We start from the raw sequence: 27,498 nt of genomic DNA, 5'->3' as shown, positions 1-27,498 counted from the left end.
CACTCAAACAAGCACATACATGTCAGATGAGTTCTCAAATATCTCTTCTTATATTTCCCAAAAACAGAGAGAATGGAGAAGAAATGCGGACCAACTGCCAGTGGAAGGCCACTGACCTGAAGTACCACTAACAGACGCTACTCGCAGCATCACTACTGCCACGTCTCCCTACTCTAAGTTTGACTGTTGTGGCCTTTCTTCTGATTTATATTAGCTGGCTTCCTTGTCTCCATAGAGATTAATGGATCTGCTCTGACAGGTGCAGAAAGCCCTGTATTAGTCTGTCAGCAGCAGAATCAACAATAAACACGTGTGCGCGCGCACACACACACAGATGAGGATGCTACTGCCTGAGGCCAGTGTCATCCCAGCGGGCTTAGCAGAGCTTCCCATCAAAGCCATGACAGTGCCAAGGGAACCACAGCTACAAATCTCCAAGATGGAGTGTGTAAGTAGTTGTGTACGAGAGTGCAAGGGCATTTTGTCACTTGTGTGTGAGGGGGCTTGCCTTGTTTATAGTTTGACTGGCAGTTTAATGTGCAACTGAGGCAGGAGGCGTGGTTGGCGCTTAGGAATATTAGCATAATTCCCAGAGTGCCAGAGTTGCTATTGGGTGTCAGAGAGCTATTCCGAAACTCAGCTGTGACCCACAGTAGCACTGGGTCAACTTACCCTCGGGCCAACAAACAGACACACACAATCATGCTCGGTCAAAGACACATTCACCACACAGGATTCATATGAATACACCTGTATGCCTATACACATGCATGGACACATATGTAAATGCACACACATATGTGAACATCTGAACATTTAAGAAAGCCTGGATGCATGCACAGCGCGCACACAAACATGGACACCATCACACACCCTCACACACACATATGCAGGTCCATTTACACTGTGGCGACAGTCAGTCTGTTAGCGGGATGCCATAGTACAGCGGGGTAGACAGATTTAGGTCTCCCTCACACCTAGCTCTGCCAGGGGTGGAGGGGGTTGGAGGGTAACGATACCGTTAACACTCAGTGTGCCAACAGATGCCCCCCACACCCTACCCCACCTCGCCCCGCCCTTCCCCCCCTCCTGCTGTGCTCCAATCAGCACCTCTCATTGGGTTGCTCTGCCCTCCACACAGCAACAACTGTTATTCACCGCTCCCAAAATAACACAGCGGCCAATCACAGGGCAGGAAGAGAAAGCAGTGGTCAACATAGACTGACTCTTGACTTGACTGCAGGTGAAAGAAGGACACAATGAAGAAAAACTAAAAAGTGACACAGATGCAGGAAAGAAAGGAAAAAGTAGAGAGAAAGAATGTCAGATGCAAGAATGGCAAGAGATTACAAGAAATATGGAGGCAGAGGAGCAGAAAAACAAAAACAGAGAGGAAAGAGAGATAGATAGGCAGACAGAAGACGGAGGAGGAATGAGATCGCGTAATGATGTGTTCTGGTGCTGGCTGTTCTGTTCTGACTGTGGCAGCTACCATGGTAACCTCATAAATAGGTGCCCTACATATCATCAGGGCATAAGGTTACACAGCTCAGTTAATAAACACACACATAGACACACACAAACAGCAGTGGGAGGCTGGTGAGGAGAAGGGATGATGAGAGAGCAACAAAATAAGTAAATTAATAAGGGAGAAAAAAATCAAAGGGAGTAAGGCAGGGAGAAAGGAAAACCCGACAACAGTAATGACTTGATACTTTGTGTAGGTGTTAATGTGTGTTTGTCTGTCATACATAATTACTTAAATCTACAATGTGCTATTTAACACCCACATCAGAGACAAGCTGAGGTAACCCTCCCCCATCCCCTTTCTAAGTTTATTCACTGTAGTGTAGCTTATGCACACACACACACACACACACACGCCTACACACACAGAAACAAATGCTCCAATTGCCTTAGCCTCTCCCTCCCTCTGTAGCAAAACCCTAAATTACCTTTAAATATTCCCCAGGGTGGAAAGGAGGGCCAATACACACACATCTGCAAACACACTCACATATAAACATTCACGGTTCAAAACACAGGTTAGAAACCAGGAAAAGTCAACAAAGAGCCACTCCTAACACAATGAGCTGTTCTGTTCCATGATTCAGAACACCAAGCTTTTTATTCGTGCCCAGATAGGGAAACTGTATCAGCGTGTTCATCGCAGTTAATGAATACTATTCATCACGGCCCATCAATTACAATGGCATCAACCCCGTTGTGTCACAGTGATAAAATCCTCGCCTGGGTGTTTTATGTGACATGTACTGAAAGCAATCGAGGGTTTCATTCAAATTGTCTATTCTTATTCTAATGCTGTCAATCACCCTCTTTCTTGGTTCCTGTATGTCTGTCAGTCACTCTCAGACTGACTGTCTATTTGCTTCTTATCCCATGGCAACAGTATCATCAAATACATATTTTGCAACATTTTACAGAATGAAAATATCCTCCAAAATCACAATCCACCTCTACTCCAAATACTAGAAGTGACATTTTCTTCTACAAAGCAGCGAGCTACTGTTTCAGCCAGAGAAAGTTGGACTCAGTTATGAGTTTTTTCACCAGACAAAAATAATAATTATTCAGGTCTTGCAGTTCCTTACATGATTTTAGTCCTTAAAATTCCTATCCCTTTATTTCTTTGACAAAATATAAACAATAACTGGTGGTGCAAAATAAAATCTCTCATGTTGTGGTGATACATGGGTAATCATGCAGCTGTAATAGTGTGAAATTGTAATATTTAGTGAAGGCTGTCCATTAGCTTGTGCATTTGTCAATGGTTTTAATTTTCAGGTGTGTCTCTCACTTACTCTGATCACCTCTGGAGTCTGCTGGATGAGGAGTGTTGAACCAGTTTCCCTCGCAAAAGCTGGGTCGCCAACAGCAATGGCAGCATCTCTTGTGGCTAACACAATTGGGATGGCAACAGGGGCTGTAGCTTCAGGTGCAGCCACAGGTGTAGGTTCAGCTGAATGTGTGGAGGTGGAGGAATGCAAGCTCACAGGTGCAGATGTTATAGAGGCAGGGATGGTTTTTGAATCAGTCTCACCTGTAGAGACTTCGGTATCTTCATCAGTAGCCTCACTTGTAGGCTCAAGTACGGGTGTAGGCAGGGGTTTGGGGGCCTCATCAAGGGTAAGTTTAGGTGCAGGTTCGGATGTAGCATTGCACAGAGCTTCTGAAACTGCATTTATAGGTGTCAGTGCAGGTGAAACTGCAGGTGTATTGGCCGAGGATTGTTTTGGTGGTATAGCTGGGACTGCATTTGTGTGTATGGGGGGAACAGTGGGTGCAACTGGTGGGTTTGGGCCCTCCAGAGGGGTGTCAGCCCTGCCAGTGGTGGCCAGTGTATCCTGCAAGAGCCTCATCACCTCCCGCTCCTTCCCACTGTTCCTTTCAGCACTCCCTGTGCTCCCTGCCCCAGAATCCACCAGCTCCTGGGCAAAACTCTCAATGCTCTCAAGGATCCTCAGCAGCAGTGCACCATCCTCCTCCTCTCCCACCACAGCTTCACTGTTCTCTCCCCTGGGGAGGAGTGACACTCTGGGGAGTCCTGGAGCTAGGGCCATTCATGGCTAGCTGGTTGTCTGGCTTCTGGATTTGGAACTGGGCCAATTTGGGCTGAGTGAGGCCCTCACTGGAAGCAATTCCTTGGCCTCCTTCTCTCTTCCTGGTTTTGGCTGGAAGTGGAGGCTCATTGTTTCTGGGGTGGCTCATACTCTGAGACAGATTCTCTAAGTCCATCAGCAGCTTGTCAATGTCATCGTTCCTGTGTGTGACAGCTTTGGGTGCCGAGACAGTTAGTGGCGCAGAGGAGGGCCAAGTCGGGCTGTAGCCAGTGCTGGCCGGAAAAGTATTTGAAGAGTAATGGAGTGTGTGTGGATGGGACAGGTGCATGTGTTGACCCAATGCTGTGCTGTTTTTGTCCTGGGTGGTGTTCACCCCTCTGGTTGGAGTATGTGTCTGTTGTGAGATTTGTTCTGGTGTCTTGCTCACATCTGCTTCCTCCTCCTCAATATAAAGAGCCTCCATAGGGGATGTTGGAGGTGTGTGTGTGTATGGTGGGGTCGGGGAGGTACGAAGAGGGGAAGGAGAGTGTGTTGGGGAGGAGCTGGATTGAGAACATGTGACAGATGGTGGAGAGAGTGTATGCTGTGTGGTAGAAGACGGATGTGAATGTTTTAGTCCATTGGTAAGTTGAGAGGCTCTGGACGGGGAGCTTTGGACTGGTTTGGTATGGATGGAGTCTGATTTCAAAGAAGATGAGGAGGAAGATAAAACAGATGAGGAAGTAGAAGATGCAGAATGAGGAACAGTCTTTTGGATGGGAGGTGACTGCACCACATCCTCATAGCGAGGAGGTTGCTCATTGCCAAATATTGGAGAGTATGGTCCCTGCTGGATGGAGTGAAGAGTGTTGACCAGCTCAGCCAGATCACTGTGCCCACTTCCCGGTGCACCCTGACACAGCTGTCCACTGCCTCCCAAACTTCCAATTCCCTCCAGCTCCAGAGGTAGTTTCTTCAAATAGGAGCTGAGTCGGGTCATCACAGCCCGATACACACTATCAGGACTGGCTCCTTCATCCTCTGGCCCTCCACCAGCTTTGCGTCTGATACACTGCTTGATGATGTCAGTGCATTTCTTTAGGTCTTCAGAACATTTAAGCAGGATGTCAAGGCAGGCGCGGATGTCCTCCCCACCTGCTCCCCCAGAACCCGCCTCCGCTCGTGTCTTCTCCAGCAGACGGGCAATTAGATTCTCCTCTCCCAAGGCATTGAGGTACAGGGAGGCCACTGTGTTCAGACTTTGGTCCAAAGACCCAATACTTGACAGGCTGCTTGTTGATCCACCGCCCATTTTGGTGATGGCTGACAAGGTGCCTGTGCTGCTCTTTAGCTTTGTCTCCTCCTGGCCTACTCCTTTCCCTGGCACAAATGGAGGCAGGTTCTCATCATTAGAAGTAGCCATGCCATTTGTCATGCCGTTAGTCATTCCGTTTGTGGTGACCTGGGAACTGAAATGGCCGTAGATGATCTCCAGGTCGGTGGAGCGACGGCTGAAAGAGTCAGGACGGACCTTACGACCTTTCCGGAACGTGACGTGGCTTGAGGAGGAGAGGCGGAGCTTGTCAAAAGAAAACTCTTTGAGCTTACCACTGGCCAGATTGATGGCCTCTTCTGTAATATCCTTTAGACTGCCAGAGGTGCTCAGGTTCCCAGTTGATCCTCCGACAATGGGGGTCTTTTTACCACGCCATGTGGGGCTGTCCTCCCCCAAAGACAGATTTCCACTACTACCTGCCCTCTCTAGACCACCATTATAATTAGTATCCATGGTAACACTAATTTTACCATGGTTAGGAAGTTGCTGAGTGATCATGTTACGGGAGTGTATGAGTAAGTTGTTTGGGTCAGTGTATAAAGGGTCAGGGGCAACCATCAGCTCGGAGCACGTGCCACGGTGTGCCACAGTGCAGTCCAGTCCCTGGGACAGCGCCCCACATGGCCCTGAGCAGTAGTGCACAGCGTGAGAGTGAGTGCGCCGGTCCACTACCACACTGTTGTAGCAGCTCACGCTGCTCACCACTACACGATAGGCTGCTGCCATGGTGACCAGTGTCCTTCAGGGCATAGGAAGGTCAAAATAATATCAAAGTATAAAACAAAAACAATAAAGCCTTGACAAAAATCCTAATGGATTATAGTGTTTTATAATATAATGTTCAGATAAGACAGAAAAACTGTTTAAATCCAAATACTAAATCATCTCGCTGAAAAAAGATGTTTCAACTCCATGGTGACAATTTTCAAAGACCCCTAATGCTGTAGGAAAAAAAACTGCCAGTCTGAAAAAATTGTCTACAACAACGACTTCCAAAGATATCCTTTAATGCTTGCACACAAAAGAGCTTTAAAGGGTTACACTCTCTTGCAGAGGACAGAAGAATTCCTTGTTGGAGATCTCAGGGCCTCTTAATAACAGCTGTAAGGTTCCTCCTCTCTCCACAGGCACCTTCTCCGTTTCCTCTCTAGCAGCAGCTCATTAGCCACTAATGACAGCCGTGGAGGATGGCGACAGCAGAAGATCCAGCTGGGATATCATCCATCCCTCCAAAGGAGTAGCCCCAGGGGCCTAATCCGAGGCCAGCGAGGCCTTAACATCGCCACAGCCTAGACTCATCCCCTAGGCAATGAGATGTTGGAAGAACCCCCTTATCTCGTTCTGTGGTTTCTAAAATTCTAGTGGAGCTGAGAACCGTTTGCTGACTCCAACACAGCTGCAGAATAGCAGGGGACCGACCACAGATGGCCGACTGCCTTTTTCTTTCTGTGCGTGTGTGTCAGTCCCGTTCTCTCTCTCGCCCCTTCCGTCTCCCGCTGTCAGCCATGTGTCAGAGGAAGTGTGTGTTTCTGACAGGAGGACACCACCTGCGAGTCAGCAGAGAGGGGGGGTAGGGAGACAAAATAGAGGGTGAGAAAGAGGGAAAGGAAAACAGAGAAAGAGAAAGTAAATCATTAAGACAGTTCACAAGTGGATCATTGTGAATGTAAGTGCATGTGTGTGCACACATGGGTTTGTGTATGAGTAAGACACTTTCCCGCCAGCTATCATCCAGATGACAGCTGATATGAGGGCTTAGCCTCTTTATCATCAAAAAAAAAAACATCAAAACCGCACTTAACTTCCTGCCACATGAACCTCAAAAACACACATTTACATATACAGATCAAAAGGAAGGGTGAAAGGGAATACCAGAACTGAGGAAGGTTAAATAGGCAAAGTAGAAAAAAAAGATCCGACTCCCTCTCTCGTCACAGCAGAGCTACAAAGAGTTTTCTTTAACCCGGCTGAGAAATCACGACTCAGTAAAAGAGAGGCGGGTGTGTCGGAAGGAGAAAAAACATGTTGCTTTCACGTTCCCTGAGCTCCAGTGGGAATCCTATATTATGTTAATTAGGAAGATGTGTTTTTCTGTTCTACTGTGTTTTATTCTTCTTCTGACCAACTTCCAGTGCTTCAGAAGAAACAAAAAGACTGAAACAGACAAGTGCAAACAGGACTCGGACAGCCTTCCCAGCTCCATTAATCATGAGCCTAAATAAAACAAATACTCCTCACATGGGTGTGCACAATCTGACTTTTGGATCTACAGATCCACCTAAAAGTAAAATTTTTACAGCTGGAAGCTAACAGATAGTAAAGAGTGCTTTATCTCTTAGGCACTAGGATTTCAATTTTGATCATTTCAGCTTAGGATTTCAAACTTTTTCAAAATTAAAACTTCTTAGTTTGCATATAAACCACCACTGAGGGGGGTCATATCGGAGAGGCAGCTCTATACGGCAAAAGAAGTCAAGCAATATGTAAATACCAGTAACATGCCACATACCAGGAACTAACATAGCCTGAGCAGAAAGTAAACACATTGTGCAGTAAACCTGCAAACAAAGCTAAAGGACTGAAAAGATTCAACATGTAAGGACACATATTTTTTCATTCTTTGTTTGTATTGCTCTTGCCCTCTCTTTTATGTTTCATTCTTTACATCTCTCCCCCCCTCTATCAATTACTTTTAGATGCCTCAGTTTCAGTCTTTAATGGCGCCAATTTATTCTTTGTTTTCCTCCCCCTCCACAAGGGCAACACATTCCTCAGAGCTGTGCCCTCATACATGTGCAAGCCAATACATACTGTATATATATATATATACACGTATACATTAACTGTAATACTGCGGTAAGGCAGCACTACTATAGCCACAACCACACACACAATCCAACCTCAAGCTTAATCCCAACTATACACATATACTGTATATTTACTGAAACTGTCAAGATACATGAATTTCACAAAATGTAAGACATATTATATATGTATACGGTGCAAATTTGAAACTACAAAACTGAAAAGTAAGAAAAAAAAAAAATTAAGCACTCACAAAAACACTGCCAACACAGGCACTCAGCTGATAGTTCACACCTGTGGGATGCAGGATTTTCAGAATAACCACAGGAAGGCAGAACAACATTGAAAGGTTATTACAACTTAGACTGAGAACGCTGACATATGATCTGTAGTGGGTTCTCGAGGGAATTATGGAGCCGGAGTTTCCTACTTAAAAGCGTGAAAAAGAGCAATGGGCAGAGGGAGGGGGATGATTGGTGGGCTTGTGGGTAGGGGAGAGGGGCTGGCAAGGTGGGGCTGGGGGTTTGTGGCACCTGGAAAAACAACTATTAAGAAGTTGAATAGAAAAAACAGGTGGCCACCTCATCTTTCTGTCTCCCTTTCTCTCCACACAAACACAACAGCTGGATGCTGCTAAATCAGTCTCCTGAGCAGGAAATTACACTTCCTGGCAAGCGGCACTTGAAATCTGGACAGACAGTTAGAAATAGACTATTATAGGATAGTAATCTCACATACACATATGTCCACACACGCTCCTTCCTCCTTGCTGTACACACTCTTGATATCTGTGTATATATCTTGGTAAACGACAGCTTCCCAAAGTGATATCGAGCATGTAAACAAACTCCACTGGTGTTTATAACACTGAGCAACCTGCACTCACACGCACGTGCATACACCCACGCGTGAATGCCCGCACATGCCTCACTGACACATATTACAGAAAACGGTGATCCATTAGTGAACACTACACATTCTGTTGTGTCTTTTCAAGCCCTGCTGTGATTTAATGACAGCTAAGTATTAGGGGGGATTTTTTAGTTAGCGAGTTAGCTGAGAATGTGTGGAGGTATCAGGTTTCAGTTTAACGTCAATAAGCCGAAGCTTACAGCTGAAATCAGGAATGTGTTTGGACATAAAAAAATCAAGGTTTATTTTTGAAAACTCTTGCAAGGATATAAACAAATTACATGGTTGTTAACTGTCATAACTTAGTAATTCCGACTACAGGTTTCTTATTGCTAAAACAATAAATTGAGACAAATTTCATCAGACTGAAACTTACGGATGATCAAGTACATAGGGAAGATTACCTCTTAGCTTAATGTGAGGTTTTAACCAAGGGCCCCATAATGCAATTTGCAGTGGAATCTGATCCGTCCCCTTTATCCTTTGCTTCCTCCACTTCCTATTTCTTTTCAGAGGTTTTATTGCTCTCTCTAGCTCTGTGAATGGACCCAAAAGCAGAACAAGAAGAGAGCAGAGGAGGAAGACTGGTTGATTGTGCTCCCTGAGCTTCCCTGCAGTTATTTGCGACAACCTTTTCCCCTCTCTCCTTCCCATCCTCTAATTTTCTCCTTCTTTCCTTGCCTCTTGTCCCCTCCCTTCCTTCTTTAACCTCCATCTAAAAAAGTCTTTCCTTCAACTTGACCGTCACCAGGAAGCACTAAATCACCAGAGGCCACTTCTGTCACAACCTCCAGTCCAGCAACTAAAAGTATGTTTGAGCATGTGCACAGAAAAAGGGTTGTGTACTTTGCCCACGTTAATACATTCATTTTGTCTTGCTGTGCATGTGTCAATGGGTACACAGCAAGGGGCCAAGGGGGCCTCCCAGAGGAAGTGGGTCTTTGTAAAGAAGGCCCAAATAGGAACACCAAACATACCTCCAGGGAGAAAAGACAGGTCTATACTAGCCCTCTCATAGCGCATGCACGTGCACACACACACACACACACACACACACACACACACACACACACACACACACACACACACACACACACACACACACACACACACACACACACACACACACACAGGTTGATGCACAATTGTATTGTTGGTACTGAGATCACACAGAGAAAACAGAGACCTCTGCTACACCATGCACATATTAAATAGAACCAAGAGAAAGAGACTACTGGCTCTGTAGGCATTAACTTCTGCCCTACAACAATAGCAACAAAAGAGGGAATACTGGGCTTTTTTTAACATTGCTCTACTCTGAGAAACACAAACACATACTTAATAGGAAATGCATACAAACAGAAAAAAGAACAATGTGTAGTTTTTATATTCAGCAACTATAAAAGCATTCTATTAATTGTTTAAAAACAAAAAAAATCCAGTTTTCCATCATATATCTTTTCTTTCTTTAATTCATTCTCTCACTTTTCCCCTCTCCCACTCTCTGATCTTTACAAATGTCCAATGAACTAACTGCAGTTCTGACCCACTTCTCTGCTTCTTTCTGAAATCCTCACATGAATTATTTAATCTACGCGCCTGTTTGCCTCCACACACACAAACCACAGTCATTTTCTCTTCAAAATAGAGTCAAACTTATTCTGTAGCCGAGTTTGTTCATCAGCTGTGCATCAATCAGTCGTGCTGTCATTTTGAGACAGAGGTGCAGACAGATAGAAAGATACTCTGGCAGACAGCTCTGTCCTTGTTGGGCCCTGACCACACTTTCACAATTACCATCATTCTCTACGTCAGCTACAGCTGCAGAGAAAGTCAGCCAGAGAAAAATAAGGGGAAAGATGGCCTGGTTGGCAATCAGATTGTCCAAATTGGGAAGAAGAGAATCAATTGTCTTACTTGTGCAGGTGAAAGAGAAAAACAGTAAAACTAATGCAGGGAAATACATTCTTTAAATCTGAAATCAGTCAACAGACTCTTTAGGCTTGAATCCTTAAACCAGTCCCTCCCTAACTCTCTCTCTTTCTGTCTGACAAAGCAAAAATACATTAAAATAAAACAAGTTAAATATGTGACATTTAAAGCACGACAGGAGGTTTCTGTTGACCGTGCCAGAGGAATGAGGCCATTAGTCCTGGAGAGCTGGAGATTTTGGGGGCCTGGATTGCAAAAAGGCTCCGCCAGGTCCCACACAGAGACAAGCAGGGAGCTGCTATACAAACCAGACGTCTGTACACAAGCCAAAACACAGGCTGGAGAAGGATCAGTGGGGATATCTAACACAATAAGGGATTAAAAGACGGTTACGTTTTGTTTATATTTTACAGTAAAAAGAATAAAATAACCATTTACTTATGAGGAATTCCCCGAAAATGGGGGGAGACAACCACTCAGGTGTGCTCGCATATAATATGTGCATGTGAAAACACACACACACACACACACACACACACACACACACACACACACACACACACACACACACACACACACACACACACACACACACACACACACCATAGTTAGACTGTTTTTGGTTTCCTTGGAGTTCACATATTAACACACATGTTTATGCCTATCACGCATGCACCCATACATACATTTACCATAACATAGTTAAGGCTCTTAAAAGAAAAAATAAATAGAAAACACGTACAGAGTATATGTTTATCAAAACTGAATATGAACAGGAATTAGGGTGTATGCGTGTGCATGTGTGTGTGTGTGTGTGTGTGTGTGTGTGCGTGCTCGTCTGGCAGAGACTTGGGGGTTCTCTCACTATGTCTGCCAAACTTATTGTCTGGATGACACCCAGGCTGCTGAGAGCACAAATCACTGTACTCTGGACACACACACACACACACACACACACTCACACTCACACACACACTCACACACTCACACACTCACACACTCACACACTCACACACACACACACACACACACACACACACACACACACACACACACACACACTCACACACTCACACACACACACACACACACACAGCTGTTCGTGATGAAACCACGTCAGCAAGCTTGATAGAGCACGCCCCAGAATAATAGCACTGGTCTTTACCGATCAGAACAGCAGTCAGGGCTGAACAGGACTAAGCTGCATGCAGGCAGGTCCAGGCGTCTAGGGACAGCTTTATAAAGATGGCATTTTAAATGTAAACAAAGAGAGGAAACACGGGACAAAGAGTGTTGATTTATATTTGTATAGTTGGTATTCATCTTAATGTTATGACAGAAGGTGATTAATCTGTTTTCAATAACTTGTCTCTACCAGGCAACAAAGTCAAATGGTCTTTGTAGGTCGATGCAGCAGGCAGGAGTGGCTTTAATAGCAATTTCTGCCTCTATACGCAGCACAGAGGGGCCAAACACTAAAGGTTTTTCTGCCACATGTGGCTGTATAACCATTTGCTATGAATGGTCAGTTTCTTGACATGTTTCTGGCTGAAACTGAGCCAAGATAGGTTAATCCAGCATTTTATAGACCTTCAATCTGCACACAGAACATACATCCTTGAGTTTGTCTGATTCTGTGTAAGTCTATAAAGCTAATCAAAGCTTAACAAAAAAGTTTGTCTTCAAAATTTTGAAGATTCAAAAACCTTTGTTTACTTTCTAAAATGTACAATGAACAAGGAGAAGAGTCTCCTTATTTTCTCCTCATACTCACTCCTCTTTACATTATCTTCCTCCCTCCTTCACTTAATTATTGCCTCCTCTTCTATAACTGCCTGCACGCTCCTATTTTACAGGCTAAGATGGCACAAGTGCTCCTTCTCAGTTCTACACCTTCAGTGCTATACCAGCTGTTCCTCCTGCGCTCTTCATATCTCTTGGGAAAGTGGGCTGTCTGAATAGCTCAGCACCTCATTAGGAACAAGACAGTAACCCCATGGACTACAGGACACACACACACAATATATATCCCCTTAGCGGAGGTGTTGAGGGCAGCAAAGAGGATGTTTTTGTGCTTCTGAGCAGATGAGGGAAAACAGTGACTCACATCTCTTCTTATCCTTAAATGTTTCCTGGTTGGCCTTATAAGGCTAGCACACAGTCTTGGTCTCTCTCTCACACACACACACACACACACACACACACACACACACACACACACACACACACACACACACACACACACACACACACACACACACACCTACACACACACAGAGATTTTGCTAGTCCACTGCAGAGGGCAGAAAAACATGCTGTAAATACGCAACACTCTAGGCCACATGAGACGATGATGATGAAAACTGGCACTGGCTTTAAAACATCCAAACCTGAAGTAAGCGCGCAGTAAGTACACAGTGAAATATAAATCTGCACTACACTCAAATACACTCAGAGAGATAAATGTAAATGCAATCATGCATAAGCAGTCAAACAAAAGCACCTACACACTCACAAACACACACATCTGTCCGTCACGCCTTGCTTGAAGCTGAACCCAGTCTCTGCTTTGCTGCTAATTTAAAAAGCACATTTCTGGTGATGTCACGCTTTTGGCTGCATTCTGCTAATGCACATAGAGACACACAAATCAGACATCAGGCACACGCATGCACACACAAACACAGGCACAGAAGACAAAGGAGACACAAATAAATATAATCTAATGTGCAAAGACAGCTGACCTGGATTCAGCCAGTCAACAGTTTATTCCTGCTACCACCTACAATCCAGACCTCAAGGCAACCAGCTTACACCAGCCACATCAACACTCACACACTAACATCAAAATCAATGAGCCAAAGCATGAGTCACTGCAATAAATAAGTGATAAACTAAGAACTTCATAGCGACAGATCAGCAGATCAGCAGTTAAAAGTTCCTTTAAAAGAGCATGACACTGTCAGACTTACGATGGATGTTGCATATATATACACACATATATATAAATCCAGCAGAAACAGAGAAATTGTCTTTTTTTCTTTTCGACAGTTTGGTCAGAGATTTAAGCATGTTAAGCTAGTTGTGGCTAAACTAGCCTTGAGCCCCTAGCCTCAAACAGAGATGAAGAGCAGGCCACAGAGGTCTGGTGAGTTCACTTCTTTCTAAATGAACACCCTCTGCTGACTCAAGTGACATCACTTAAGGCAAATCATCAAATTTCATGCAGCTCAATCAGTGAAGCTCCTCTTTAATACAGAAGACCTGCAAAATACTAAATCCTGAGCTGATTTTTATACTCTCCAACATAAAACAGAAGTAAAGAACACTAAGCCAAAGATAGGGCGAGTGGAAAATGAGCAAAGCCAATCCCATTCAGATTACATAGGCAGAATAACTGCATTAAGAAAATATATCCTGCAATACAGCTTTCCTTACACAATTATGTTTTTTGTTTTTTTCTGGTACTTTTTTTCTTTATATTTTGTATTTGTTCATTTAGTGTAATCTCATATGAAAAAAAGGCTAATATGAAAGGTAAAAAGGGGTGACCACAATTAATTATGAGGGGCTGAGTGTTGAGGCACACCTACAGCCCAAAAAGGAATAGAAGTAGACCAAAACTAGGCGATATGAAGTCCCAGACCAACTGCTGGTGAGAGCTGAATGACTTCAGACATTCCCCAGATACCAGAGTGCTTTTACACTAACAGACATTATTCAAAGCGTACCGTCCACTCAAAAAATTGCAATACACACACTCACTCACATACTCCTACGTTGTGTGAAACTTGTGAAACCAAACTGCAAAAATCCCGGACATTGACAATATGATGGACCTGCTCACAAGCAGCTTGTGGGGGTGCATCAGTGGTGCCACATGTTAAGTCTAGCTGTATGATGATGTGTGTCTAGAGTGCAGGTGTGGCATGACAGGTTGGGAAATGACAGCATAATGTTTGCACACAAACACAGTGAGTCAGAAACAAGAGAGGAGAAAGAGAGTGAGAGGAGAAAGCAGAGGAGAAATCTAAATCTGCACCACATGAAACCAGCCTTCTAGGAGAACATCGCATTTATTTCTAGCATCATTGCATAAACATAAAGGTTGGCATCAATATATTAAGTATGAATATTATTGGTATTAGTATTACGACATCCTCTTTGTGATAAAATCAGAAGGGAATTATTAAAATATCACTATACAAACATTGATAATGTCATTACATCTTAAATCTGGAAGTATAGATAGAGGTACAAAATGTTAGTGACCCTCTTAAAGAACTCCAATGTCGAGAGTTTATCTCTAGCCGCTCTGGAAATGTAGTCTGGATGTCCAAAAGTAGCATCTTAAAGATGTCTTAGTGACACATAGTATATACAGTGTCACAGGAAAACATAAAAAAACATTCATTCTCCTCCCTTAAAGACATCTTCAGGATGTCCAAACATACTACTGTCTTTCAGACATGTTTGTGCTCACTGGTCAGTTACATGTAGGCAGCAGGACTATGTGTTTATAATGAAAGAAAAAGTAGCGATGTCCAGATTTGAACAGAAATCCATATAAGAGCATGTTTAGACTGGAAAGTCAAAGCTAGACTAACTAGTCTGAGGGCTGTCTGTGTGTGTGTATGTGTGTGTATATGTGTATGTGTGAGTTGACTGCTGTCCCTGTCCATCAGAGGGTCATATGAGGAGCAGATTAGGGTTTCTAACCGCAAACCCCTGTCGCCATGGCCCAACGTCACATGGAAGGTAAGGAGAGTCATCGTGTTCCGGACCACCACTAACTCACCCCTCCTTATCTCGCCGCCATGCACACGAATACACCGGATATACGCGCGCAAAAACCACATCTAAATCAGGACTTTGTGGTGTAGCCTATCTCAAATGTTCGTCATCCCTTCTGCAGCCTCAACGTCTCGACCACACATCAATTTGAGCCAGAGCAGACAAATGCCATCATCCAAACTGGGGCTGCAACTGAAGATCATTTTCATTATAGGTTATTTTCATTAGAGATGCTGATTTTTTTTCTCAATTAATGATATTATTGATATTATTTATTCATTCATTCTACTTTATATTTATAAGAGTAAGTAAAAAGCTCAAGGTGATGTCTTCAAATTACTTTTTTTTTTATATATATAATTTATTTATGGCCCCACAGAAAAACACCAGTCCAAGTGATAAAATGTTAAAGTGAGAACACTTATTTCCAACATGACTTCATATTCAGACTGCAATTTTACTACATCAGTGCCAACTAAACTAGCAATACATACACCTATACACAACAAAAACTGATTTAGAACAATTTAATTAATAACTTGTCACCTTATTCCACAAACAAGCTCTGACCTGACCTCTAATATTTTTGTCAACTTCATATTTAATTGAACGCTCTCCCCACTGCAACATTAGTAAAAAATAGCTTCTACTTGCCTCTGTGTAAGTCCAAAATCCAAATATATTCAGTTCCCAATGATATTAAACAAAGAAAAGCAGTCAATCCTCCCATTTGACATGGTGGAACTAGGGAATGTTTGAGCTCCGAGTTTAGCTCCAATCCAAATAACAGATTTTTTTCTTTTAATACCCTTTGATAAAACAACAAAATGTGGCAGGTACGGCATATCTGTGAGCAAGCTTTATCTGATTTTGCAATATTTTTCACCTTCCATATACCGTCTGTGGAGCTGAAGATCAAAACTTCACTGAAGCTCAAATCACTCTGCGTGTTGAGCAGGGTGGTTAGGACTTGCATTTCTAAACACCTCATGCTACTGATTTTTGCTGACCACCGGGCCTAACCAACCCCCTAATTAGGATTTCCATGATGTATGTTGGTAATCGAATTTATCCCTACTATTAGTGGATTTCATCTACCTCTAGGAACCTGACTCAGTGTCTGGTATTTCTCTTACACAGGGACTATTCATAAACTGGTGCACGAGGCATTGTTGGTTTCAACTTCTTATGGTATTCGTAAAGGCAGAGACAATGTTATCCAACCGTAGTTTGGAATTTGAGAAATAAAATATATGATCTTAACTTTTTTTTCTACACAAGCAGTGTTGCTCAACTTTTAGTATCAGAAAAAGTGATTCTGGTCCTCCTTAAAGACTCCCCCAAAACCTCTGGTCTGTTTCAAAATGCTGTCCTGTACTGTACAGTACAGTTTCAGCAAGACCAGCTATGACAGTCTGTGTGACCAGCTGTCACTTTAAGCCTGTTAGGGTGGTATTTACAACCCGACATACAAACAAGACCATAAAACTGGACTCCCCTCACCTCTCCCTCAACTCTCTTCCCTCGCATCTATTAAACTTGTGGCTGTACACAACCTCAACTGAGAGAAAATTAGTGGGAACAACAGTAAAGACACAACATGACGCTTTAATTGATATTAAACAGCTTATGGGATTCATTACAGCGAGCGATGAAAGCCAAGGCTTAAAAAAAGGACCGGATTGCTTATTTATAAGCCCAGTAAATAAATATATATATCACAAACACACTTAAAAACACACAAATCTGCCTCTCTCTTGCACTCTCTTACACATGCACATGCCACATCCTCTGTTACTGGGTTATTTTCTTCCCTAGTGTTTTAGAGTCTATTCTTGGAGTTGTGCTTGTGACCCCAGTCGCTGCTCACGGTCAAATGTCCGGCTGCCTTTTCATCTCAGGGTACGAATGTGCGCGCATGTTTGTGAGTCTCACTCTCCCTGAGTGCGTCACACACAACCCGATCCACAGATATGGGGCCATGTTTACAACTTCTGGTCGATATCACCACGGGCCACCCCCTAAAATTGTCCCTCTTGTCCTTTCCTTGTACCTCCTAATATCTGCCTACTAACTCCGCTCAGAATTTCTTTCATCGTCTTCCCAAGCACATTCCCTCTCTCTCTTCTTCTTTCATCGTTCATCTCTTTATCAACACCTCTTTAGTTTTATTCACTCAGCAAATTTTCACCTTCTCAAAGATAAATACAGACGGTATCTCAATTTCTCTCCTCTCCTCCTTTGTGTGTTTTGCTGGTGTTTTCATTTGCATTTTATTTCATCTGTTTGAGATATCAACAAACACCAGTACGGTTATTCATTCCCTTACCCATAAACCCTAAGTGTATGCCAAGTGCATACAGGCTCCGACTGGGATGTGGGTTTTGCTGAGCATGTGGCTGTGGCTCTGCTCCTATAAGCCCGGGGTTTAGGTCTAGACTTTCCTAATGAGAAGCAGCCCTCTAGCACAGCACGCCGCAGTCCAAGTCTGGGATATTACATACATGAATCCACATGTATCCTTGCAAATTGAAATGTGCAGAAAAACATTTACGTTTACAGAAGCTCAGAACTGGGCTTTAGTTGGGTAATTCTCAAATTTGAGGTGTATCAATGTAAAACACATTCTGGCCAGGAGCTCTTTCTGAGCTCAAACTTAGCTGAGTTAAAATTTAAGTGGTGATTTACATCATTGGTGCATCACAAACTAGTGATTTACAGTGATTAACTGCTCAGTGTAGCTGTTGCATATTTAGCTTGCCAATATTGATGACACACCCGACCTGACACTTGATGAAAAGCACGTTACTACCGATGTGATTTGGGATGATTTTACATTTTATCAACATACCTCAAATTGCAAAACATTCTGCTAATAGTGTTAGACTAAATGCTTTAACATAAGATATTTCTTGATATAGAAATAAAAAAAGAGTTTGGCAGTTAAGTTTAATATATTGTTTGCCTCCCTAAAACTTTAATTTCTGGCATTATAGTTTCTGATTCTTTTGATTTGACAAAGCTACAGATTTTTCATGCAATCAAGTTCATTACTAAGGTTTTTAAGATATTTCTTGAGTTTTATTGGTGCAAACAGATCTAATCTTAGGAAAAACTTTACAAGCGTAGTTGTGGATTTAATAGCGGGTGAGATCCAATATAGCTGAGTAAAAGAAAGAAAAAAAAGAAACAAAGTTAGCATTTCTGCTGGTACTGTCTCAGTAAAAACAGGTAGGGAAGCTCTGGTTTAAATCAAGAAGCAACAGGTGAAAGAGAAAAAGAGAGAAGGGCATAGCAGTAAAGATAGCGTTAACAAAGGGAGATAACACAGAATAAAACACAAGTAAAATGTAAGTGGTGTGTAAAAAAGCGTAAAAAAAGAAATTAGCATAATTTAAAGCGAAAAAGTTTTTTCAACCAGGTTAGAAAACTGGGTTTGGTCTCAACAAAGATTCCAAGTAAACATAAGAAAGGAAGGAGAGAGTGTTTTTTCTGGCATCCAAATATAGCTGCAGGCTGTATTTACATGTATCTACAGTGTGTGTGTGGGTGTGTGTGTATGTGTGCACATCTGTTTGTAATATGGCAGCACAATGGCAAAGATTTACTACATGAGCTTACTCGAGTATGGCTTATTAGACTCCAATAATGTCAAACCAGGACTTAACAGAGAGCTGGGGAGGGGGGCTACCTGTCATTATACACACATAGACACACATTTGCACAAATATACACACTGAATATCTTGACAAGCCGCCCAGCCTTGTAGGCCAAAGATTGCAAAATAGAACAAACATGGTGATCTCATGTGCGACTATATATACAAGGAAAGTATCTACCCTAGGGCAACATATATTCACACACACACATACACACACACACACACACACACACACCCTCCTGATTTCACCTGGAGGCTGAGGAAAACAACAAGACCTCTGGTTACAGGCCAACATGTCAAGAGTACAAAGACAATGGCCGCAGCACATATGACTCACCATGCTACACACACACACACACACACACACACACACACACACAAAACCTCCCTTGGGTTAGGCTTAGAAAAGAACATTCCCTCATTATAGCAGCATAGCCGCTGTTCAAAGGCGGAGCGGGAACGCTATGCTGTTACCATGGCTCTAACTGGCTGCAAGCCTGGACCATCACACTGACTACTGTCACAATTTCTGACTACTGTCACAATCATACTAACACACTGACCAATAGCCTGGTAAGCCACACACACACATACACTAACGCTGACTGGCCAACAGTGATGTCAACTGTAGACTATCACAGGATCATCAGTAAGTGACAGTGTAAAGTCACAAAATGAGGCATAGAAGTTAATTCATATGGCAGCTTACAGCACAGGAAAACACATTTGAAGTGCTGGTAAATAAGGTAGGTTATAAAAAGGTAAAGCCTATATGAACTGCAGATGTAATACAAACATGGAAGAGACAAGGTAAGTCTGGAGTTACTTTTTAAAGGTTAATTGGGAGTTATCATAGGTTGCTGTGGATAGTCACTATTGTCAAACCATGTATACTAATGATTTTAATGGTTTCCTGACCTATTAACCTTATTGATCTTCTAGCACACTCAATATGCAGTGTCATATCACAATATAGACATTTCATTAATAGATTCCTATTGATAAATGACTGCTAAAATCATTAAAATGTTCTACTGCTACTCTCACCACTATGCACTGTTACTGTGTGACTTGTAAATCTACTAAAAGAGCTAAAGAAGAACAGTGGGATAAACCTAAAAAAGACAGCATGGACTGGGTATCATCATCACTACTGTGAGTCAGTATAAAGAATGAGATGTTTTGCAGTATGTGGCTGTGTAAGGTAGGTTAGAAGAAGGCCACGGCACTAAAGCTGCCTTATCTGGAGTGGTGCAACACACACACACACACACACACACACACACACACACTAAGAAGTAGCACACAGCTCTCCAACAAAATCCAACACAAGTCTTCATCTGCCTCAAATCCCTCATGCATTTGGTATGACGACATGCCGTATGCTGCTGGGAGGTGTCATCGGCTCATATCTCAGGACTTTGTGTGTGTGCACATTCCCGTAAAAGTTGAGAAGGCAGTAAATGCTATATGTCAAGTAGGCGTGTGGGTGTCTTTCGTCTTACCATTAGCTTCCAGTAAATACTATAAATGTAAATGTGAGTATGTGTGTTTCCATATAACATGAGCAGGCAGTGAGCGCCATGATTCTAAATTTTCCAGTCAGCATTAGTGAGCTCCTGGCAGACAAGAAAGGCAGACACACAGTCATCCCGTCAGTATATTGCCAAGTCTTCCATGTTCGTGTCTCACATCTGTTTGCCGTTACACACACGTATGCGGACTCACCCACAGGGTGCCCTGTTAGATGCATTCGGTCACAAACACACATCTACACTTACACAGTTTGGTGCAAGAGGGGTCTATGTCTCCCACACAAACCACCCACACAAGTTCATGGCCCAAACTGTCGGTATTGGCTGAAAAAAGCTTGCAAATGAATTCATGGATAAATTGTTTAAATCCCTTGAAAAGAAGCATCAGCTTCATATTTAAGGATTTACTGAGTTAGTTCTTACTTTCTGAATAAGTAGAATATAATAAAATACTGTCAGTGAGACCGAATAAGAATGTTTTCATCCCCCTTTTATAGGATTAAGTTGCATTTGTCTTCATCTAACCAACCAATCGACACCTTCTTGCAACAGATGAAACTGATACCACCACATAGTCAGTACGGATACCTGCACATAGTAAACAGTCATTCTGTGTACTTATCTCTACGAAATTCCCAGAAAACAAAGAGCAACAAGCCATACTTATTCAATTGTATACATTTTACCTTTAGAGGCCCTTTTACATCAACAGTCTTTAGGTGTGATTCCCCACACACACACACACACACACACACACACACACACACACACACACACACACACACACACACACACACACACACACACACACACACACACACTTCTGATCCCTCAGGATTTGGCTTCTCCAGCAGCAGAGACAGTGTGACTGTTTTGGCCTTTGAAGTCAGGAGTCAGTAAACCTCTGGGAAACTGGCTTCGATCCTCACCCCAGCTCCACCCCTCAGCCTGCAACTAAAGAGCAGCTTCCCGAAAAGCCTCATTATAAAGTCAAGAGAGGAGCTTCTTGTTATAATGATCTATTCAAAAAGCCTTGGGCTTTTGTGTCAAGTTAAGTCCAGAGATTGTATCTTCTTTTGGGAAATACTCGCTCATTTCAAAAGCATCAGTCATTCGTCCGGGTTTTTAAAAGCTCCCCATCTTCTTTCCCAGTGACACACTGCACTGTTTTGGATTACGACTGTGGGTTTTAGCAGAGGAGATATTCTGACTTAAAAAGAGTGGAAATGAGGAAGTCCATCATGCTTAGAGACAGAATACCGAAAGGAAGGGAGAGAGACTTTGACATTTTGAGGAGAGAAGAAAACTCCACAGACTTAAAACACCTCTCCCTCACATCCATACATGTTCACAAAAATCCTCAGGCCCAACAATGCCAGCAACACATCCACGTGGACAGAAGACCAAGCTAGAGAGAGAGAGAGAGAGAGAGAGAGAGAGAGAGAGAGAGAGAGAGAGAGAGAGAGAGAGAGAGAGAGAATAAAAGCAGGGGAGAGTAAACATTTGCCATCTCTCCGGCGCAAACGGTTGTCTCTGTTTAGACAATGGCTTCTCATTTCACCCCTTCTAATTTGCAATCCATCTTCATCCGCTTTTCATCATGACAAAAAGACAGATCTTAGAGTCATGGAGACAGCGGAAAAACAGATGACGGAAGACTTTAAGGGCACACCATTACAACATGACTTATAAGAAAACAGTCTGACAGTGCTTTAGTGTGTGATTAATATGCTGTGGGTGTATGTTGCATTTATAGGAGGAGGGCGTACAGAGGGCAACGCTGGCGTCCTGAGGTGTATGGCCTATATATAAGTGACGCCTGGGGGTAGAGTGGCCTGCATTCCTCTGATTCAGCCGAAACGATGGATACCTTAGACACCTTTCCTCACTGTCATCGTCTCTCTCTTAACAGCCTGCTTTGCCCAAAGGGTGAATCCTAGCACTCAACCCCTCCTCACCCTCACCTCCTCTGCCCCCTTTACACTCATGCATACCAGGAAATGTGCCACTTGATAGCCATATCTCTTCAGGATGCAACAGCAGCAAATGGATTTGAGTTTTTCACCATGTGGATAGACAGCTGTTTTCATTATTTAATTATAAAAATAGTCTTACACATTCTCAAGACAAGGAAGGCTGCAACCATTTTCATCATCCATTAATCTGCTAATTATTTTCTCAATTAATCATTTTGTCTATAAAATGGCAGAAAATAGCAAAGCAACCTATTAAAATGTCAAAAACCAAAACATAATACATTTGCCATAATATAAAACAGATCTTCATATTGTAAAAGACTTTTTGCTTTAAAAACATCTGAAACGATTAACAATAATCAAAAAGTTTGTATTGTCCTATGTAAGGTATGCAGGGTTTTGTTTTTATGACATTTAATCCTGAAAACTTGAAAGCAGGTTTTTATCTGCTTTTAAACCAACATAAATAGCAAAATATGGACTAAAGATGTTGACTGTGCAGTATCAGGAGCATGTCCCTCATTCAGTAATATGACAGGACCTTCCTGAATGGAATGAATGGATATATGTATCTGGCAGCCGGAAAGGAGAAAAAACATGTCTATACTGCACCGAATTACATTTATTTGACAATCCTGTGCTTTTTGCTTTTTTGTAAATACCTGGATAAATTTACTTCTCAAATAAAAAAAACTGGTCGTCACTGGTAAACATAAAGAGTGACAAGCCAAAAAAGTTGAGAAACACTGTTGTACAGGTTCAGTTCTGTTAGCAAAAACAAAGTTTTTATGACATGTTTTAAACTGATTGTAAACAGACAATCAAAGAGGGAAGAAGGAGCCAAGAGGAGGAATCAAGGAAATAAGGAATTTACTAAACAACAAAGTACCAAAGTATTCCCTGTAGGACTGAAAGGGCAGAGAACGGAGGGATGACGGAGGAGAAAGAGGCTACAGTCTATTTGTTGTGTGTTTTTTGGCTCCGATCCATATCTCTGAACTTCAGCTTTCATGTGTTTGGGTGCATTTATACACGTATGTGTGTATACAGCATGTACAGTATCTGATCCTCAGGGCATGCGAGCATTAGTGAAAGCATGTGAGGCGTCTACGAGTGAAGCAGTAAAAAAACAATAAGCTATGTTTGGAGTTTCCTGAAAGTTGACATTATAATCATACCAAGTTTTTACCCATAAGTAACTGTGTAATTTTCCTACATATGTGTTTAAAGGAAACTTTTTTCCTGTGCATGTGTGTGTGAGTGTGTGTGAGTGTGAGTGTGAGTGTGAGTGTGAGTGTGTGTGTGTGTGTGTTTTTGCATGTTGTATCTTTTGGCCCTAAAAGTATGGGAGTGCGTTTATCAACAACAACAACAACATAGTCGCAGACGTCCCAGAGGACCAAAACACTAAAAGCCCCTCTGGTTCCCATGAGTGCACAGCCCACGCAGCCTGTCACTGGATTGTGTTGGTTTCTATTGTGAAACTCTATACAATGTTGCTACAAATAAACCAGTAAATCAGTGCTTAATCATAACGTTACTATGATGAAATTACAGTGTAATTACACACACAGGCCACATCAATGTAGTCAACATGTAGTTGGTCCTGTCTCTGTGTTTCTGCTTTAAAACTTAGCCTTTCATCAGGATGCAATCAAAAGGTTCAGACTGGGAACGCCAGAGCATGGGATTGTATCTTGTAGTATTATACACTCAGTGTGACTTCTAAACATAACTTTATGATCTATTTTCACTCAATTCTCACGAGCAGTTATGAGTAGAGTATAAAATCCCAACAGAAATATCTTTCGCTTTCTATTTCTTAATAAAATATATTGAGTTGACACTGCAGCAGATATGTAGTTCATGGGGAGGAATAACAGGAAAACTCAAGTCATCTTTATAAATCAAAATGCATGCCCTTCTATTATCCCCTTATCTATTATCTCAATTCCTAAAGAAAAAAAGAAACTAATGACTTGTGTGTGACATGGGAAAAGATCGAGAAAGTAGAAAACAATCTTGGGAAGAGGAGAAAACAGAACAACAGCGAGGGAATAGAGCCAATTCATTAGCACATTTATAAATAAAACAGAAACAATTCCTCCAAGCCACGGCTAAAATAATCCTGATATTTATATCAATGTATAATCAAGAAGAACAGACTCTACTGCTGCTAAGATCCAGCTACAGGGTGTCTAGAAAATGAAAAAAAAAAACACAAACTTAGGGTTAAGTATTTCTTTTAGGGAAGCACGGATGCAATGCACCAGGGGCCAGATGTATAAACAACGTGTACGCACAAAAAAAGTGCACCTATTCCCACACATAAACTGGTATTTAGAAAAGAAGTTTGTGTGGTGAGAATGTGCCTACCTCAGACAGACCAGCTGTATATATGGCTGTCATGAGATAGCTGTGAGTGAAATGATTACGTGGACATGAAATACAAGTTGAGCAATGTAACCTTAAAGTTTGGGCTGTTTGCCAATTTCAGTGATTGTGTTATTTCCCAACACCATAGTTTCCAGGGTTCTGTAAAATGTCACTAAAATGATGATTTATGAACTTAACGATCTTTAAGTTTGATCCTGAATCGCGTAGTGCTTTGTAAAGTCTGTTTCAATAAGAGCTCTACTGATAGAACTTCAACAGAATCGGTTAAATTGCACTTTGGCTTGGCATTCTTCTCATGCGAAGGTCTAATGAGCGGTGGAGCAGGCACAAGTATCGATATGTAAACAGATGGTTATGGGCGTTTCTACATCCATTCATGGCTCGCTGTGGGACTGGAAATGAGGGTTGTGCAAGTGCACCCTGTTTCACAATGACTGAGAATAATGGAAATAATGCATGTTTCTGTTCCAATAGTGATCAGATATTGACCGTGACTTGACCAATACACATTTAATACATATTTTTCTCAATGTCAATATAATACTGAATGTTTCCAATATGAGTTACAGTCATTCAGTCACAGCAGGCCATCAAGGCAACTTTTTATTGCCACAGCAATCCAGAGCCCAGTGTTACCTTACATACAGATGACTCCAATGAGTTGCACCAAATGCCATTATGAACATTGAAAGTTATTTTTCTCTGCAGTTGTTTCTACTAAAGCGACTGCTGAAAGACAGATCCACAGGCCTCATTCTATCTAAAATCCACCTGAAGCTAATTTTGAGTTACATCAATCAGGTAGCTATCGTCCAAAGTTGCATTTTTAGTACAAAATTCCCTCTCTGTGTTACTCTCCCTCTCCCGTGACTCAGCAAGCAAGCACCGTCTGTAAGCTTAAAGAGGGAATGTGCAAAAGTCTCAACTGTTCAATGCAGCTGTAACTATAATATTGGACAGATTACATGCTGTAGTAACTGTTAACTATAGACAGTGTGACACAGGCTAATAACAGATGAAAGGGAATTTAGCTTCTGAAGTGCTCATCATGCATGCTTGGAAAAAGAAAGACAGCAAAAAAAATGGAGAACAAAGCCTAGAAAGCTACAAAGAGAGCAGAAAAAAAGAACTAGGGAAATAAGGGAAAGAAAGACCCCGTAGGTTCAGTGTGCAGGTGATGTAGCCGCGGCTGCAGCTGTACAACAAGCTGTCTTTGATTCACTGCAGTTCAAACACATAGCAGGAGAATCACCTCACTGATGAAAGAACGCCAATGATATCAAACTACCACATCTCAGTTTTCCCAGGCATGGGGCACTGACACACACACACACACACACACACACACACACACACACACACACACACACACACACACACAATAATATACTAAGGGCTCTAGCAGAGTAACGATGAGAGCAAGAGGATATTTATTCCAGCATCATAAAAGCAAGTATGTAGGTACGTGCAGCAGTTTGTCCCCTGTGCTGTAAACAGACAAATATTTTACACACACACACAAATCCAGTCATTCAGTTTAGATCAGTCTCTGGTGTTTCCCCCCTGAGGCGCCTGTACCTGGACAGATGAGAAGTCAGGGGAAGAAGATAGCGGGGGGGGGGAGTGAGGAGGAAGAAAGTGTTGTCAGCGTTGTCTGAACAGATCAGAGGACAGATGAAGGAGATACAGTAGACAGAGGGTAAGAGAAGGAGAGGGCAGAAAGAAGGAACTAGAGCAAAAGGTAAAGCAGAAAGTGTTGCTCCTGTTAAACAAGTTAAAATCTTTGAAACCTACCTTTCAGTCTGAGTCCTTAAACATGTTTAAAGCTGCTTCCAGAAAAGCAAAATATCTGAGAGGAGGCAAAGGAGAAGCTATGTTTCCATCCAACTGTCAAGGGAATATTGAGTAAACTGTCAAACTGTCACAAAAAAAACAAAAAGCTAAAATGCTTCATTCCCAACAGCTGGGCTTAAGTGAATAAACAGGCTTCCTGAATGAAAAAAAACAACAACCTAAAAAACATCCACAAGGAAAATGGAAAGAGACAAGCTGTTATTGTCTTTTACTGTCAGCAAATGCTGCTCGTATTTCATCCTTTCATCCAAAAAAGATCAAAACTAAAAGACATACACTTATGTTTAAATGCTAATATGATATCCATACAGCCAGAACAGGAAACCTACACATGCAAACAGCAACAGGTGAGAGATTTCTGAGAGGATTTTAAAGAGTGTGACAGACAATTTTTCAAGACATTTCTGGGCTCTTGTACAATGGAACTGAACCACGCGACCAATCATGCCAAACCAAATATAACTTTTTAATTGAATCCACTTAAAGTCGGAAAAATGTTTTGCATGATTGGTAAGATTCGATCTGAATTGTAGCCTTCCTTTAACTCAGCGGAGACAGTCTCGGTCTTTGATCTCTCTCCAGGACGTCAGATGAGGAGAAAAAGAGAAAATAAAGACCCTTGTTGGAGGATTTCTTGGGTCTCAGCTCTCAGCACGACTCTGCTCTAACTACCAGTTGAAGTTACTCTCATCTGTCTGGTGTGCATGTCTGTCTCACAGCAGGGCTCCAGCACTGT

The 27,498-nt window shown here is 42.3% G+C and overlaps 1 protein-coding gene across 1 annotated transcript in view; it reads right to left on the bottom strand.

Annotated features, from left to right (window-relative positions):
* Positions 1-27,498, bottom strand: part of LOC127361605 (serine/threonine-protein phosphatase 2A regulatory subunit B'' subunit alpha-like) — a 57,602-nt gene that overhangs the window by 19,852 nt on the left and 10,252 nt on the right. Inside the window, 2 exon segments of the mRNA XM_051396369.1 lie at positions 2,823-3,536; positions 3,538-6,443. Coding sequence (XP_051252329.1) covers positions 2,823-3,536; positions 3,538-5,622 — 2,799 coding nt within the window. The 5' untranslated portion in view covers positions 5,623-6,443.

Source organism: Dicentrarchus labrax, unplaced genomic scaffold (genome assembly GCF_905237075.1).
Source record: "Dicentrarchus labrax unplaced genomic scaffold, dlabrax2021, whole genome shotgun sequence".
Classification (NCBI taxonomy): Eukaryota; Metazoa; Chordata; class Actinopteri; family Moronidae; genus Dicentrarchus; species Dicentrarchus labrax.
This window is presented reverse-complemented; position numbering and strand designations above follow the sequence as displayed.